Here is a 19,569-nt window from a genome sequence, read left to right on the forward strand (position 1 = left end):
GTCCCATTACTTTTTCACATACAAAAATATCCAAAATAACATGTCGCCCTAATTATGTGTTCTCCTTTATGGTTGTCTATTTTCAAGGCAATAATTACTAATTTTTAAGTAATAAAAAAGATTAGAGTCTAAAATCAATCCGGGAAATATATAATTTGATTTTATCATACCCTAAACACAGGGTATCAACAGATATTTTGGTATGTCCATTTCGAGCTTGTAATAAAATTAGTTTTTTTTAAGCACGTGATCTCCTTTACGCATATATCTAGTGTAGATACTCAGATTATGTCATTATAAACAACAGCCAAGATATTTGTTGTTATCAATAACTGAAAGGGTAAGAGTAAATTGCATTCTTCAATAAAAATCACTGAACAGGAAATAGCGTGAACTCCTTTACGTGTTCTCCTTTACTTCAGTTTTACTTCAGAGGGGAATATATAGTGCATAATGCTTTTCTGCCATATTTAATTTCCACCATGTGGAGATGATTTGGGTAGGGTGAATTTGAAATGTAATAGTCACAAATCAAGAACTTTTCAAGAAAAGTCCTTGAAAGTGGGATTGAATAACAATTGTGTATCTCTTTAACTGTACAACTAACATTCAAATGGTGTGAGTGGTGGTAGTTTTAGGTTTAAGTCATTGATAAATTATAAAGCTAAATCTGAGAGTGATAATTATGGGTCTATTTATAAAAACAGATAATTGGGGACATGGTGAGATGCATGTAAAATAGTTCACAGAATGGGTAAAGGAGATCACCATTTTAATTAAACACCTTGTATATGCTTTGCACTTCTTAGTATAATGCGACATTATAATAAAAGCTTACGTTTATGATATGTGGAAGTAGTCTAATACAAAACAACTATTCTCATTAGCCTACTATAGCTAGATTTACTGTAGAAATGTACAGGAGATCACATTAATTTCTACACCTGTCTTTGGTAATATACAGAGGTGGTATGCATTTCGGTGATGGGTTTCATATTTGTATTTTTTGAATGGATGGTAAACAAAGTCAGTAGCTGAAATATTATCACAGAAAAAAGGCAGCAGAAGGGAAAACTTCTTATAATTTGTTTGCTTTTTGTTTTTTTATTCTAGGTACAATATAATCTTGTATATTTGAAAAACAGTAGTCATCTTTGTCAAGGTGGAAAAATATGATAAAATTTAGCCCAAGTGCTAAATTTTTGGCACAAGGTCCTTCAATATTTATATTTGCAAAAACTGTATAAATCATATTTATAGGAGATTTTTTGTTTCAACATTTTCCAGTTGAAATATGGACACTTAAGAAAGCCTGGCCCTTATGAGCATATATGAATCTCAATGAAATGCTGACAAGAAAACACATATTGATAATGTTGTTTCATTCTAATTATTTAATTTTGCATTGCTTAAACCTCCTTTTACCAAGGTATCAAACAAACACAATTCCCACATGATTTAAGTGCATGGTATGCCTCTCTTGATTGTTTTAAGCAATAAATTAGTGGTGTGTGAAAAAAAAATTAATTTTTAATTAATTATTATAAGGCACTATACTAAAATATACTCACACTAGCAAATAATGGGACTTAATACAAAAACTATGGGTACAATGTAGATAACATATACATGTTAGTAATCAATGAGTAATCAACATGATGGTACATCAAGGATATTTAACCAATTTTATTTATTATATATACATACCAGGTCTCATTCATTAAGCAGTCTAACTACAAATTATAAAGCCTCACTAGGTGTATAGTAGTTCTATCACAAGTTTGTTTATACAGCGATACATTGCTGTATAACTCAGAAAACTGAGACTTTTTTAAACTGTTATAAAATATGTTATATGAATTTTTAAATGGTATTTGATTAAATTACATTTAACTTCTTATAAATATATAAAGAATGGAGTTGAATAATGAGTTTTTTTCTGCACAAACAACTTAAACAGTCAAAAACACCTTGCTGATTTTATATCATGTGATACACATCAGCCAATCACAGCAAAGAATTTGTGCTAAGGGTAGAATAATGAACTTTGTCATATAATGTTAATATACATTCTCCCACAGAACAGTAACCTGTACCATATCAAATCATGTGTTAACTGACCATCATCACATAATCATTGATATTTCATTAAACATGTCTCTTGGTGGATCAGCAGCACATTTGCAGACTTACAATGCTAAAATCCAGGGTTTGATTCTATGCACTAAACCAAACGCAAATAGTCCATAATGTAACTTTGTGCTGAAAAACAGTAAATTACTGCACACAAGAGGTAATTCATCACTTTTAGATTAAAAACAAATTTAAAATGCTAGATGTTTATTTTTGGATAATTTAACAAAGACTCATTTTAATGATCTCAAAAATATATGCTGTTATTAAAACAGTCTTGGGTTTGTTGACAATATTGGCTTGTTAATGGAAGCACTGTCAATGCAGCAGAAATGCAATTCAGAATGAAGAAAAATGTTTAAATAAACTGAAATATATATATAATGAAAAAAATCTTAGACAACCTGTTAAACCATTTGAAAAAACAATTCTCAATGGATTGTGAACAATGATGAACACATGAACATTTTTTACCCCTGGTTATGTAGCCTATAGCTTTCAAACATGTTTTCAATAGCTATCATTTTATGTGTCTTATAGACATGCAAAATGATAGATAGCTGTAGAAAATAATACTTACCCATAGAAAACATGAAAATTTTCTATACATAACTATCATTTTCATGTTTTCTATATAATTTGGTGTGCTTTCTATAGCTAATTGTTTTCCATATCATTTAGCACTTTTTCCATAGCTAACTATCACTTTGCAAGTTTCATATATTGTTGACATGACTTTGATAGCTAACAATCATTTGCCATGTTTTGTACATCATTTGACATGTTTTCTGCAGCAAGCTATCACTTTACATATTGCATATCATTTGCCATGTTTTCTACAGGCTGATTTTTCAGCATCAAAATATAATATGCAATAGTAAGATAACATTTCTGTCCTTAAAGTACTTTGCCTGCATTATTAATTCTCCTTTCTACAACTGTTAAACCCAATCACACTCAAAACGTAACAACCCTACATGTACCAAGAACTAATTATATAAAGTATTATTAAACTATTAACTATATATTTAATCAACAGCTATAAAGACAGAATAATGTCTTTGTTAGTATGATCTTCCTTTGCACACAATGATAATTAATATATTTCATACATTAAATGTACAATACAAGTCAGTCTGATATTCTTTTGTCTTACTTTTATAACCCAAACTACTAAACCTGTGAAATAATATGAAACAAGATTCAACATATAATAATACCAACTATCAAGAGATTTACTGAAGAAATAATTCAATTAATCTACGTAAGGTTCCTTAACACATTTTGGTTTCAAAGAAATTTCATGCACTGTGCCTACACTACTATGAAAAAAAAAGATGTAACTAAAGAAATTAAGGCTAAAAATCATTCATATTATAACTATTATTAATTATCATTACATTCAAAACACAGCACCTGCTAATTACAGGTAGGGAGACAGAACTTTTCATGATCAAGATAAGCCAGATCTCTCGCTTGTCTCTACCAAGCCAAAATATATACACGTGAAGAAAAAAAAAGAGTACAAAGACTGAACAGAATGGAAAGATTGGATGTTTTATTCAGTGCACACACACTTTGGAATGAAAACAGAATTTTGCAAGTTTTTTCTGTATCTTAATTAAAATTATAAATTTAAAATTAGATATGTCAAGTAATGCTGTGATGTGAGATGAAAAATACAGATGTTAAGTACTTTTGTTGCACTGAAAAAAATTAAAATGTATATACACAAACAAATTAATTAAAATGAGCAAACCTTCCCTTGGTAGACTATGATTGGGTCACTATTGAACAAGGATTATGAAACAACTAGGAACAAGTATTTATTTCATTACTTATTTCTTCTGTACAAAGTTAACATTTTCCAACATGGAAAATGTATTTCTGATAGATACAGGTGAAGAATATACCTGGTACAGATGTGGTGTGGTCTCCAAAAGGGTGCACGGCCTGGCATGATTAGGGCGCTCGACTCGCAATCTGCTGGTCACAGGTTCAAATCCCCATCTCACCAAACATGCTCACCCTTTCAGCCATGGGAGCATTATTATGTGACGGTCAATCCCACTATTCCTGGTAAAAGAGTAGCCCAAAAGTTGGCAGCGATGGTGATGACCAGATGCCTTCCCTCTAGTCTTTCACTGATAAATTAAGGACAGCTAGCACAGATAGCCCTCATGTAGCTTTGTGCCAAATTCCTAACAAACCTTAATCCCATCCACTGAAGTTTCATACTCCATGGGCTTATTTTGGACACTTTCTGAAGGGTGCAAGTCTAGGTAAATTTGTACTGGTCCCTCCATGTGTGATTCTAGCTATTATGCAAGTGGAGGTAAGGTATCGTATCAGAAGCTAACATTTTCCCACACTGAAAATGTATTTTCGATAGATATTTACCCTGCTCACACTTCTCACCCATCCTTTCCACTTCCAGTGCTTACTTTTTGCCTAATCTCAAGGTGACGATTGGGTTCTGCAGTATAGAGGGAGTCAGCTGTGCTAAGAGGGTGTGTCACACTCCTATTAGTGGAGAGATGTTGCGTGCTAACTTGCATGATATAATGCAGTTGTGCAAACACATGCAGGTAGGTTGGAGCATAGGACTAGTGCTGAGTGAAAATTTGCACATATAAAAGGCAGTAATCACTGGGAAAAGCTATTATGTGAGAGAAGTAAGGTATCATATTGAAAATGGTACATTGGTATTCCGTCATCATCAGGTTTAAGTTGTTCACGTATACAGTACCAAACAAAAACATTACATGACTGGAGATTGCTTAAGGCTTAATAAAGGTACTTAATTGATTTTTGGTTCAGGTTCTGTGTTAAAATATGGTGTTTTTATTTTTAATAAATATACTATGGTTTTACTGTGTTGCAATATTTGTGAACATGTTTTTTTTTTTTATTATGGCAAATAAAATAAAATTGCCCTCAAATTAAATAAGTTTTCTGTTTAGTAAGTATGTTATCAATTGCAAAATATTGTGATGACTCAAATCTTTATCAAATATCATTTTTGTGTTTATACTATTCAAGTGACATACATGAATAAATTATCTAACTGACTACTTAATTTTTTGTAATTGTAATTATAACATGTTTTGAATAAAAACATTATTTCACCGTTATTATGATGTTAAAACATGTTTTCATTATTTAGTCATCAGTTTATTTGATTTACAGAAGATCTGTGTGGGATTACTGCATATTTGAAAAACAAACAATGGCAATCCTGTGGCGGTATTTACTGGACATTGATGATTTATTTATCTGTCAACTAGGAAATGTCCATGAAACTTATGGGAAAATAAATGTTTTTGTAAATGTGCAAATGCTGACCTTAGGAAGAGGTTTATCATATGAAATCAATGTAAAATAAAATAGGAAAATTAATACAATGTTCTTATAATTTAGTGATTGAAAAGGTTAAGATGGTAGCACGTACCAGTTTTTTTTTTTATTGTACCGGTTGAAGGAGTGTACAGATTGGTTGAATATATATTGGTTAACAAATACCATAATCTCCTAGCTCTACCCACCTGTATGATGGGTACCATTTGTTAGGGGGGGGGAGGTTTGCCTGCAATGGACTGGCATCCCATCCATCTCCTTGTGCCAATTAAGCTGGAGTTAGGACCAGATCCTATGTGCTATCTCACCATGGGAGTCATATGACTTTTGAACATATGTTGTGTGGATGGAGATTCCTCAAATTTAAAAAAAATTAAATAAAAAATTTAATTAATGTAAAATTCGTCTTTCTAAAGCTATGCAGAAATTTTTTTCTGATTTTAGTGAAGAATTTCTACTGGCCATAGAAAGAGAATAATGTTGATAATTAGCTTAAAGTTGTTAAATGCTGTTTTCTATTCTATACAAAAGCAGTTTGTGATTAGTATAAAGGTGGACAAGTCAATAGGGGGACTTCAGCCACGAAATGGTTGGAAATACTTTTACATGAGTCAGACAGCTTGAATGAGCATGAGAGCATGAAGAGGTTACATTAAGTCCAAGTGGAAAAAGAAAGTAACAGTGTGCTTAGGTAGCCTCATAATTAACCATATTTGAATGAGGCAAAAGAAGGACAGTAAGCTTTTTTCATTTTGTTTTTATAATGTAGCCATGGGATGTAAAATGTAAAAAGCTTCTCCAAACATTGTACATTTGTTACAGTTTTTACTGTTACCCATTTAACCCATCTCTAAACTTTATAAGCTTACCTACTTTATCTCAAGGTGTATGATGTCTTCTCATTGAAAACAACTTCTATAACTTTGAAACAGATATAATTGAACACACAAATAGTTTCACAATTCACAACAAAAGGGAAAGAAACGCTTACAGAAGCTGTAAACAAAACTCTTAAACCTGCATATTTACTCTTTTAATATGTGATTGCCTATTCCTTGCTCTATACAATCATAAACTTTTTATAGCTGCTTTCAAAGATTTGTTTTATTTATAAAATAATGAAACCAGTTGATGTGATAGCACATCAGACTTCAACTAAGGCCTGTACAAAACTAAGAGAAACACTTGAAAATGAAGAAATGAATAATGTATTCTCACAGGGTGATAAGTTCTTAGTAAAAATATACTTATTCTTTGGAATGGCTAAGAAAATTCTAAAAAAATCAACAATTAAGTTGTTTTGTTTACAGGCAAAACTCCTTGCAGCTCTGCATAAGTGAAAATATCAACTTTTTTCTTCATGCATTACACTAAACAATATAAATAAAAAATTAGGAATTTAAAAACCTGGAAATAGGAATCATAAAAAAGTAAGGAAACAAGGCTGGAGATACTGTAGACATTATTTACTCAAACTACAAACCCCTATATTAGCTCCATGCTGTTATGTAGAACTACATTTGGAGGAGTCAAAATAAGAGGTTCATGAGTAGTTGTCTGAGCAAATTCTCACTAGTCCACACTCAATCTCCCACAAACTCAGTAACAGAGCCAACAGGAGAAAAAACATAAGACTGCATATAAGACTCTACCTCTCAGTGTATAAGGAACTGTATGTCCTCTGCAGAAGGTGGCCCCCCTCCCAATGCCCGGGTAACATTAGTATCATAAGATGGTAGAGAAGGGACGTCAGGTAACTTTGTATCTGAGACGTGAATGTGAATATTCATATTTGAAAAAAACATCTCCAAAAATTGTTTGTTGTTTTCTTGTAAAATCAAGAAAATAAACAATAAGCTCAAGCCCCACTAAAAAGATCTAAAATAATTCAAAAGAAAAATTGAAAATGTTGTAATAGTGCTGAAGATAAAATCCTGTCTTCATAATTTTTGCCATTGATAAAAAGTAAATAAAAAAAGAATAACTGGAAGTTTATGTACGGATCGAGTAAAGAGGACATACTGACGTTGGTAGAGAGAGTCACAAGATTAAAATTACAAGGAGGAATACAGTGGGATATAAAAACTGGAGTAAGCAAGGTAGAATTTATACCACTGCAAAGAAGAGAACCTTTCATCAGGATAAAGCTAAAGTATGAGTGGAAGTAAGTGTGTTTAGGAATTGTTATTTTCATATCAATCAATTTAATCAGAATTTTCACTTTGATTAATCGATTGCTGGAATAATCAAAAATGGTAGTAATCACCAATTTTAATTAGTTAATTTTTTTTCAGGACATTAATCAATTAATCATGATTTCAATTAACTGATTAGTTTATGGGACAATAATTAATGAAGTTGCTTCTCATAGATAATCAATTAAATTGCCCAGCTCTACAGGTGAGTAGATTAAAACAATTGGAAAAAGTGTCTTACTAGGGGACACAACAGCACGATGTGAGCCAGCATTGAACTCACAACCATCCAAATACAAATCCAAAGTATGAAGCCACTGTGCCACACTGCCCCTTATCACATATAGGGTGATGCAAAAAATCACAAATTATCAGTATTTTTTCTAATTCCTTCACATTTCCTCACAAGATTCATAACACATTATTATAACAAAAGAACAGAAAATTAGTGGAACATAAACATAGATTTAGAGAAATCACAGTAAATGTGGGGCTTATAGAGTTGCATAACTTTTGCATCACCTAGTATTTCATGTTTATAAAAATTAATAATTTAACTTGAGAAATTACATTAGTACAACTAACATAATGAATATATAATACTTTGATAAGAAGATCACATATGTGGAAATATTCTAGTCTGTGAGCTTAGTTTACTTCACATCCAGTTGTGAACTGAAACTGGGATAAATGTATTTTTGCATATTTTTTCTCATATACTGCACAAACAATATCCCTACTAGATTTTGAGGACAAATTTAATTAATTATTTGATATATTCCAAAAGTGTAAAACTTTTAAAACAAAAGACTTGAAACCAATTACTGCAAGAAGCTAAATAAATATATTAGGAAAAAAATTCCATGATGTAAAAATGTCATGTGGTTAATGTCAAACTAATTCTTAAGGAAAGTTTCTTTTGTTTTTTTAAATCCAAATTAATTGTTTATTGTGGCAAAATAACTATGTCATATATTACTCAAGCATTCAAACAGGAAACCTTTGATGAGGTCAATTTTCACACTCCAAAGTGATAATAGTACAAGACTAGACCTGATATACGTTCAGTCTATGTACAATGCCTTGTTTAATCCAGTGTTTTCTACATAAAATTTGGTTTCAATATTTTAAACCCTCTAAAAAAAAATTATGAATACTTACAAACATATTTGTAAGTATTGGTAGCATGCTGAAATCCAAAATTACCGCTGTTGGAAACTTCAACTTGAGTATAAATGTGTATAAATTTGTTTCTAAAATATGAAATAAACTAAGGGTAAAATGCACATTCTATACAGTAATTGTACTTTTGGTAATTATCAAATGCTCATTATCTACGTGTATCATATTCTTTTCAAATTACTTGTTGAAATTATAAACATTAAAAACTGAGTCAAAATTATTTTTATTACAAAACATAATCTATTACATTTATAATGTTATTTGAAATATATTTAGAAACTAAGTCTCATTAATACACCAGTGGTACTTTGAAGAACCCATTTACTTTATCACTACTATGAAATTGGAATCCCAAATTCAAGCTTTTCAAAACTGCTAGCCATTAACTCCAAAGACATTGTCACTAAGTATCACGAATAATTTTACTTGGTTTATTTGGCATTTCACATTAACAACAGTACAAATAAAAGAAGTTCACCAATGAATGGCCCAGAATGTGATGACCCAAGAACTTAATACTACTCACTAAAAAAATTCAAATACTGCTAGACTAGATGTCTTCTATGGGAGTTTGCAAAAATTCAAACAAAGATTGCTAACACTTTGTCTTTTTATAAAGTTAATTCCGAATGTGCCTTTTTTGTACAACTAATAAATCTCACTGCATGCTTTCAGTAGGTTGTTTATAATACATATTTCTTCATGTAACAGTTCAAAAAATGAAACACTCCATAAACTTCTCTCTCAACATAAATGTCCAAATAAAAAAAACAATATTTACACCTAATTTTCTGGTGGAGTACACATTTGTTTCTATGCTATTCTCAGTTCAACATCTTAACCAGAATAATGTCTGTAAACATACATGTCAGAAGAGTCAGTTTACTTTTACATAACTTTTTCTTTTTTTGGAATAAACAAAAAATATAAATTAAACCTACTAACAACATTAACTCTAAAATTTAGATAATCTTAGTGTTCTTTGGCATGAAGCACTAAAGATACATTACAGTGGATTAATAAAAAACCAAAATGCATGTAGCATTAATCAATGATTATTAACAACACTGTTCTGTTCTCTTAATGTGACATACTTACATACAAAAATCAGACAATACACTTTAAAAAAGAACAATAATACTATGGACATAATGTATTCTTATAAGGTGAAAACATTGCTAATAGTATGGGTACACAAAATGATAAAACAATATATTATAATAAGAATACAAAAACAGTGTATTACATTAGCTATATTCATCACTAAGTAGATTTTTAGTTATGATCCAATGTAGATAAGTTACTTACTTTGATTACAAGTTAATATTTATTACCTCGAAACTTCAAGCTGGTAAGTTTGTTTCAAACATATTTTGTGGGATAAAATTACAATTTCTATACTGTTATTCACTTAGTAACAAACATACTTCCCTAATCTTATAGATTTCACCTTATCAGAGATACATGATTAAGAGCAAACAATGAACAAGAACATTTGTTGTATTCATTCATCAAAACTTAAAATTTGTAACAAACTACTAGTACATATAGAACTAATCAGTAAAATATTTCCTTTTATGTATAATATAAAGGATAATAATGGTATTGATGTGCATTTTGGTTAACGAGAATAACATGTCATGCACTAAATTAATTATTAGAAAAAACAACATTAACAGCATTTTGATGAGAGCTTGCACACACCCCTATGCAATTACAAAAATAGTGAAGCTAACACAATTAATTCAGTTACAATGCAAAATAAGCCAAGAATATATATATATATATATACACAACATTATACTACATTTTGTTAAAACTACATAAAAGGATCAGACTGTATAAGTATCAAAATACAATAATTTAAGTACTAGGTGATTCTGGAGTTCCTTCCAGCTTACAGTTTTAAGAAGACACATGTGATATACTAACTGAAGTACTTGCCTGTTCTCTCAAAGGTTCACTATCCTTTCCATTATCTCCCTGATCAACATCTGCAATACCAAGCCCATCTTCTCCATCAGTACCTGTACCTATATGGATTGTTGTAAATATGTAAATGTTTCATTTTCTTTTTACATTAAAATAGTCTTAATACACATTACCCATTCTGTTGACAATAAGGTTCATTATCATTATTTAAATATCAACAGAACCACTGACAAGAAAAATATGGAAATTCCCATCAAGTTCAGTTTACTGAGAAATGAAAGATACACAACACTCGTAATGTTCTTTGAACTGAATACCATGCATATTGTCTTGTAAATGTTTTTTAACTTGTTAGTAAAAATATATAATACATCATCATCACATCCAGTTTTTGTTTGAATTCAATGCAAGCATATTAATTTTGAAACAGCATTATATTTCCAAATATCACAATAATGTCAGTTATCATAATACTTTATCATAAATAATTTTTCTCAGATTTTCAATATTGTACCAATCCTAACAATAATTTTTCACATAATATACCATAGGCATTTACTTTGTGGTACTCTCATATATATATACGGATCCATGCACCTGCTTCTCCTCCCTACATTTGTTCTGGCAGTCATAAGCTGTTTCAAATTAAATGTGCTTGCATTTAATTCAAATAAATAAAAAACAATCTTAGCCTCAAACCAATGTATTTTCAAGTGCTATCAATGTTTATAATGGAAATAGAAAATAACTGAACACTGCATTTTACCACCAATAATACATTTAAGTACATACTATTAAATCAGAGTAATAACCAGTAAACTAGAAATTAAAATGTAGTAACCACTCTAACATGAGGTTTGACAGAAAATGTATTAGAGGGTAACACTGACTGCCAATTTTTACATGGAACAAAAAAAGTTTGCAATTATTTCACAACATTGCTCTTATATCTAAGTAATATTAACAATATTTTCTAAGTATCATTGTTGATTTTCTTGTTATTCAGCTATTATTTCTTACTATACAGGTTAGACTGCTTTAAGATCAGTGTTATTTTACATATTATTCACTACATTTCCAAGAAGGAAAAATGCCTTTTCTTTAAAAATGACAACACATTAAATAGATAGAGAAAACCCTGACTGGAAAAAGGAATCACTTAGTTTACTATATGTAGGATTTTCAAATAAATTGAATTCTAAAAACAGATTTACATGCATATATAAAACCAAGCAATTTTTATAACTCTCATTATAACTTTAATACCCACTGAAACATGATTCTGCATGAAAGTCTATAACATTACCAATAATCTAAATGACCTGTGAAAAAATGGACACGTACTTGCAACATAAATTACAATACCTAATTGTAAGGCTACTCTTAAAAAACTTAATTAACCTTTAGATACAAGCAAAAATTCCTAGCACATCTGTAAATGACCATGTTTAACTGAAACATTTTGTAGAATTGAAGCTTAAAAAATAAAAAATTTTCTAATTCTCCGGTATTTAAACTGTACACACTACTGTAATATACACTGCCTGAATATATTGTTATATGTATACACATACAAAATCATGTCTCAAGTATTTTGTTGTATCAGTACATACTGAAAACACCACACTGGATATAGTTCACAAGTTTATTATTAATATCATATGTAAGCACTGCTTTCTTTATTTCCTCTTATTGTCTATCACCAAGTTCTTATAATAGTCCCCCCCATACCTGTTTGGAGCCAAAACTGTGCACAAGTGCATCATTCCATTTAAGTCTCCATGTTTACTGATAAGACAATAAAGTAAAACTAAAAATGAAATGAATCAATAAATAATATTCATCATCTTCTACAATAAATTATTTACAAATGTAATCTCTGAGAATTGTTGACAATGTCTTCCACTTGTTTTAAAATCAATGAACAAGTCAGAGCATAGGTTTATCACTATATCTATTACTTGTACTAACATATACAGCACTGGCTATCATGGTTGTTCTTATTAGAAAATGTTAAGTGGGAAGTTTTGCAGAGTGTACCCATTTAACTGGTAATGCATTATGTGCTAATGTAACAGGTAATATACTAAACTTGTCTAGTATGGTAATTTTCTGATAATAAGGAAACAAACTTTTACATATCAAGATATTAGTAAACCTTCCTTGACAATGGCTTAAAGCTAAGGCCCTCATTTCACTATTGTTTGAAGCCAATGTTCTACCAAAGGAATTGCTAGGTTATCTGAAGTAGATAACCCTTATCTTGGTCATTACAAAATACCTCTCCTTCAGACAACAAAGCTTAAGTCAAAGACACAACATACAACACAACTCAGTGTCCTTAAGCCACAAACACATAACAATACATCTTCAGACCAGCCTTGTTGGGTTGAAATGCTGTATGTGTGACACTGTTGCTGTTATAGCTGAATAGATGGGGAATCAATCATTTGTGTACACACTTGATTTACCTGTTGGGTTGATATGCTGTATGTGTGACACTGTTTAAATCAAGTGTGTACACAAATGATTGATTCCCCATCTATTCAGCTTAAACAGCTCTCGGGTTGAGACAACCAATATAGTGTTAAGGTATTTCCAAGTGAACTGATTTCCCTACAAGTATCAGATACTTAGACCTGCTAATAACAGCAGATTTGATCATGAAATAACAACAGTAATCTGTGTTTGATAACTTGACTGAATGTTAGGTTGCATGAGGAATAAACAGACTGGACAGATTTGATAAACAGTGAAAACAATCTTTATTTAGACACACACACACAAAAAGTGTGCATGCCAACATATACAAATGTGTGATCACCTCTACTGGATTAGTCAATAATTCATAAACTTTCCATTCCTCAAGATAAGTTTCTGCCAAGCTAGACACAATGAAAGCCCGAACTAAATAGATCTGAATCAAAAAGGTGCATCCAAATTGAACAGGTAAACTTGGTTTCTTTGTCTAATCAACAGCATCACCTTATGACTTTGTTCTCTCACAGCACTAGTTAGCTGTAGCATTCAGCTATATCAATTCAACTAGTAAAGGATATTACAATTGTTAATCTTTTCAACCCAAACTTAAATTTTTAGTATTAACAAAATGAAAAATCTAGTATCAAAATGTAAATTTTTTTTACATCTACACATATAATGCTGTGAAAAGTTCTAGATTTCATAATAAATACTGAATGATTGTCCCATATGTTTTGAATTCTTAAATTTATAAGGAAATATTTTGAAATATCCTCAATCTCACCCTCATATGAGAATTGTAACATTTGCTCTCTAAGTATCATCCTCTTCCCTAATTTATTTACCACTCCTCCAATAAGTACAGAACGCAATGTAAAATACTCATTATAATATTGTTATCAATTAAACAAAGAAAACGTTTTATAGCCTTCAATCTTGCCATGCCCACCCGTCACATCCTCTCTTTCACAAATTGCCAATAGTTCTCCTTGATGTTTAATACTATTATTACTTATAACCAATAGAAAGCCAAAGTTTTAACCTACCAAATGATGTATTTCATTACATTGTTTTCTGTACAGGTAACTGTCTATTTCACTTCCAGTTCAAACTTTATTCCCAAGGGAAACACATCGAAGAGTTTAACTGAATTTTCAGTGGTGCTTATCACATAGTTAGAAAGCCAGAAAAATTATGATAGTTATCAGATACTGTCTGCTTTTTATATGTTATTATTCTGTGTAGTTGGGTGCATTATTTAATTAAATAAAAAACTATTTAGCTTAAAAAAAGTATGGATAAGTTGCGTCGACAGCAAAAAAAAAAGATCCAGGTATTATATTTTTTGTTTTTCATGTGTATACTTTGTTTATTATTATATAAGTAACTAAAATCAAACATTTATTAGTTTATTATGTTAGATAAGGTTGGATTAGAGGTCTGTTCATGTGCCTAACATAATTTGATGTTTGCCATGTGATTTACAACTTATGTGGTGGGACTATTAGTTAGAGATAGTTCAAAGAGCAATAAAACAATAAAATTTAAATACAAACAGATGTATGCTGTTATGATATTTAAGCTATAAATATATGTGGTTTCATGTTACAAGATGAAGTCATTCTAGAAAAAAAAATTTCAATCTAGATTTATTTTGTATTTTTTTTATGGTGGTTACGAGGTCAGTCAAATTGACCAAATATGTAAAGAGTTAGACTAGATAAAATGTAATGTTTTACTGAAAATAAAATAAACATTAGAAATTCATTTAAAAGGTTTTATAGATTATGCAAATGAAACTTGAGAATTTTCAGATGAAGAAAAGTATTTTTAATCTTAACATGAAAATCACCTTGCACTCGGAGAAGTCAACACTTTGACTCCATATATTCCTGGAGAAATATTTAGTGAAAATACTACATTAAAAATTCTGATGTTTTTGTTGCAAAAGACTCTTAACACTTAGTGAAAGTTTTAATTTTCATGAATATACACAGAACATATTAAAAGCTATAGTATTAAAACTATAAATGTCAATTTGAGGTTACGAAATTGGTCAATTAAACCGAGCCCATAGCGAGAGAGTTAAATTAGTGTGTTATATAGGAACATATGTCTATATATGATTCTCACAAATCATTCAAAAAGCATTATTAAGTGATAAAAAATGGAGTAAATACATAAACATCATTACCATGATCTGTGTGGACTATATAAGGCCCATCTTGTACCAAATATGTATCACCAAGCCCAGCACCACCATTTTCTGCAGCTTCCATTTTTTTCTGCTATAACTATAAGAAATAAAGATATCGTAAAAAATCTGTTTGAATCCTATTTTAATACAGACTAAAATAATGTTCTGTTGTCATGCTATGATTAACTGTTTTACATGGTTGAAGAGATGATTTTAATGGATCAATGACTTTCTGTCACCTTCATGTTAATATCATTTTTATAAATCTATCATACTGATCATAATGGCTAACTATCCAGATGACTGTATAAAAGGCCAACAATAACAACCATACATGAAGGCTTTTATGTCAGTGTTCAATTTCTACAGAGGAACTATGCACATAAAAATTATTGAAAATGTACAAACCAAAACTAAAAGATGGACAACAATAGACAAAGGTTTGAAGTAGTGGTGGTCAAAATATTCCTTCTACAAAATTAAAACGCTTATTTTTTTATTCTAATTAGTACTTTAGTGATTTGAAACAACAGGTCATTTTACAATGATTAACCAAAATATCAGAAAACCTTATTTATTGAGCAGACAAATTCTCACTTCATATTTATGCAATGTAGATATTTAGATGTTAGAGATATAAAATCACTAAGAGTTCATACATAAAGGCAATAAGTTGTATGAACATCAGTTGCTGCTATAAGGTGAAAGATTTATCAAGCTTTAACAGTGGAGTTATTATTGAAGCTTGATTGTTAAGTGCCTAAACTGTGATAACAAATCAAAGAATACTGTATCCCAAGTCTACCTTACATGGTTATCAAATCAAAAGTTATCATTTTCCTAAATGAAAATGTATTTCCGATAGGTACTTCCCACTTCTCAAAACATTAGCTTTCCTTGTTTTGTGCTGCCCTCTATATGTGAACTTTTTCATAATCATATGCCACAAGCCTTCATCCTCCCTCTGTTGGAATCCAAAGTTCCAATACATCTCTCATGCAAATCTTCATGCATCACCTCTCCACCAATAGGAGAGCACTACTATCATGTGACACATGTGACTCCCTCTACACACCACTACCGAACTATCACTTCGAAGTTTGGCAGAAGACGTAAGTACTGGAAAATTTAGGAAAATTATAACTTCCGATAAGGTACTCTCTCTCTACACTCATAAGATTAGCTTGAAACCCACATTGAAATGGAAGAGGAACCAGTGCAAGGGAAGCCCAGGCATATCCCTAGGAAGCATCTAGAGGACTGCTCCAAAATGAGAGGAACAGATCAGATGATCTGAGGAGTAGTACCGAACCACATCTGAGCCAGATATCTTGCCACGAGCATCAATATGATTAGGAGGACCAGACATGGCAGAACATTAAAGGGAGCACATTCGCGTGGGAGAGGGGCGCTCGTGTGGATGTTGGTACCCAGTGAGTGAGGTTTAGAAGATTGAGTGAAACAATCACATATGTCCTCACACAGGTTTCGAGTTGACTTTCTTCCCCTCTCAACTCATCTTCTGTGTTGTGGGTTGCAGAAGGTCTACATGGCCTGTTTCCTCTTCTGTCCTGTGTCTACCCTGTGAGTTCCTGGAGTCGATTGTTAGGTTCTCTCCTGACTCTGGGACTTGAGGTGAAGATGGTATGGTCCTCATTCTACCCTCGCGAGCATGTCAGTACCCAGCGAGTGAAGTTTTGGATGTAGTTGTTAACCAAGTATTGTCCCTCGTGCCCTATCCACTCTATAACCATGGGATACATCCTCACTTGCCCAATTTCCATTGTGGGATTGAGTGATTCTGATTTCTGTTTAAGATCACATTGCTAAACTATCCTCTTCATCCTTATCTCTACATTGGCTTGTCTGTTGTCTTTGGATTTTGCATTAAAATGTGGTTTATTTATTGTTGTAGAGGGAGTTACAAGATCCTCTGGAGGAGTAACTATTTCCCGGATGGTACGATGCCCAAATGCAGTTTACCCCTCTGATTGGGTGCTCTCATTCTATTCTCTCTTATATGAAACTTCCTGATCCTATTTTCCCCTGCCCCCCGATATTAAGGTTCACATGGACCGACCTGCCTCTCAACTGGGGGAGGGCATTAGTATGCCTCCTCCCCCATGGACTTCGGATCAGTTGGGCCTTGCTTATCATTGGCCAGACTTTCATTTTCTCGACCAACAGTTCTACCTGTTTGGGGGGTGAACCCAGATTACCCTGTCCAACTTACACAAGCCAAATTTTCTCGCCTTGTCTCACTCTCATAACTCTGTTAAGGTACCTTTTTTTCCCTTTACCTTTTGTCAGAGGCTCTTCACAGGAACTGTGAGGAGGTTTTCTGCTGAAATGGTCTAGGTTTACAGGAAACAGGAGACAAAACATCACACACCTGAGAGATAAAGTCTGAAAAGATTGAGAAGGGATGTGCTAAATCATCAGGTAGTACACAAGAAGGCGCAGCAAACTCTGGATGGGGAACCAACGATCAAAATCATCTATGGCCCGGCACAAAAGGCTCAAGAGGAAGTGGGGCAGAAGTAGGTAAGATAGGTTGACTCATATGCCACTCAATCTCCTGGTGAATGAACGAATATTCTTGACGGGTCATTCATGCTAGTGGCTGAAAATACGGCATCAGATGTTGATGAAGTACCTGAAGTGGTGACTGTAACTTTGGAATTCATAAGTGGGAAAGATGAGTAAGTAATGCTTTATTAAAATATTAACTCCACAACTGTGAAGTGTTGGAAATAAAGTTAAGAAAAATATTACAAATGAAAAAAATAAACCAAGGTAACTGAACAATGTAAAAAAGAACGTCTGAACTCTGTAACTGCCAATAGAGAAGTGATAGTTTGGTAGTGGCATGTAGAGGGAATCACATGTGCCAAGTGATAATAGTACTCTCCTACTGGTGGAGAGGTGACACATGATGATTTGTCTGAGAAGCAAGTTGGAATTCCAAAACAGAGGGAGGATGAAGGCTTGTGGCATGCATTTCTAAAAAAGTTAACACACAGACAGCAGCACAAAACGAGAAATGCTAATCTTGTGAGTGGAAGGAGAGTACCTTATCAGAAACTTCCTTTAAGTTTTTTTCTCATTGACCTTCTAACCATAAAGGAACCATCAGAGTTTCCATACTATAACTTTTAATATGTTTTGTATATCTTCCTGAAATTTTGCAACCTTTCAGTAAATATTACAAGTCTTTTGTACATAAAATAATCAGATTCTTTAATTAAGTACTTTTACTAAAGATTTGTCCATGAATATATGGAATCAGAGTGATGATTGCTCTGAATGCAAAATGCTTTCCTGTTAAGAATAAAAATACTTGTCTTCATCTGAAAAGTTTCAAATTTCATTTGTGTAACTTCTAAAACCTCCTAAACATATATCAAATGTTTTCTTTTTAGATAAACATTATATTTTGTCTCTTTCCTCTACTTTAACTTTATATATATACTCAGTTAATATGATGGACATTTTAACCACCATAAAAAGAGTATGAAATAAACCTAGATTACTTTTTTCTTTTCAAATTACTGCACATTGTAACAGGAAACTACAGTCAATTATCCTAAATAACCTAAGGTTTGTAATAATCCACATATGTGTATACATAATTTTATTGTTTTATTGCTCAATGAAGAAGCTCACTGAGTGATCTAAAACTTATGTGGGAGAATTATTAGTTAGACATATGAAGCACAGGTTACCATACTGAATGATGTAATGCACAAACAGCTAGTGAAGAATTTTTATTATTATTTTCCATTATATTACCTAATCTAATCTAATAAATCTATAATTTTTACATTTTAGTTACTTTTATAAGCATATATAAAGAATATACATGAAAAACAAGAGATCTAGTTCTTAACTTTGACCTCATTTTTTTGCTGTTGGTTGTTGATGAAATTTAAGTCTACTCTTCTTTTATAATCATAGCACTAGTACACTAAATAATTATTTATTTATTTAACTCTTTCAGCACAGGCTCGGTCCCCAGGACCGAGCTCGTAACCATTTTGTGCTTGTTATAGTTTTCATGCTATAACTTTTAAATTAGTATGCAAATGTTAA

The 19,569-nt window shown here is 31.7% G+C and overlaps 1 protein-coding gene across 4 annotated transcripts in view; it reads right to left on the reverse strand.

Annotated features, from left to right (window-relative positions):
* Positions 1-19,569, reverse strand: part of LOC106459710 (nuclear transcription factor Y subunit beta-like) — a 47,632-nt gene that overhangs the window by 22,585 nt on the left and 5,478 nt on the right. For all 4 annotated transcript variants that reach the window (XM_022386469.1, XM_013919364.2, XM_013919372.2 and 1 more), the window contains exons 2-3: positions 15,475-15,574; positions 10,812-10,900 (exon numbers count right to left, since the gene is read on the reverse strand). In XM_022386469.1, coding sequence (XP_022242177.1) covers positions 10,812-10,900; positions 15,475-15,559 — 174 coding nt within the window. In that variant the 5' untranslated portion in view covers positions 15,560-15,574. The remainder of the gene's footprint in view (positions 1-10,811; positions 10,901-15,474; positions 15,575-19,569) is intronic.

Source organism: Limulus polyphemus, unplaced genomic scaffold (genome assembly GCF_000517525.1).
Source record: "Limulus polyphemus unplaced genomic scaffold, Limulus_polyphemus-2.1.2 Scaffold29, whole genome shotgun sequence".
Classification (NCBI taxonomy): Eukaryota; Metazoa; Arthropoda; class Merostomata; order Xiphosura; family Limulidae; genus Limulus; species Limulus polyphemus.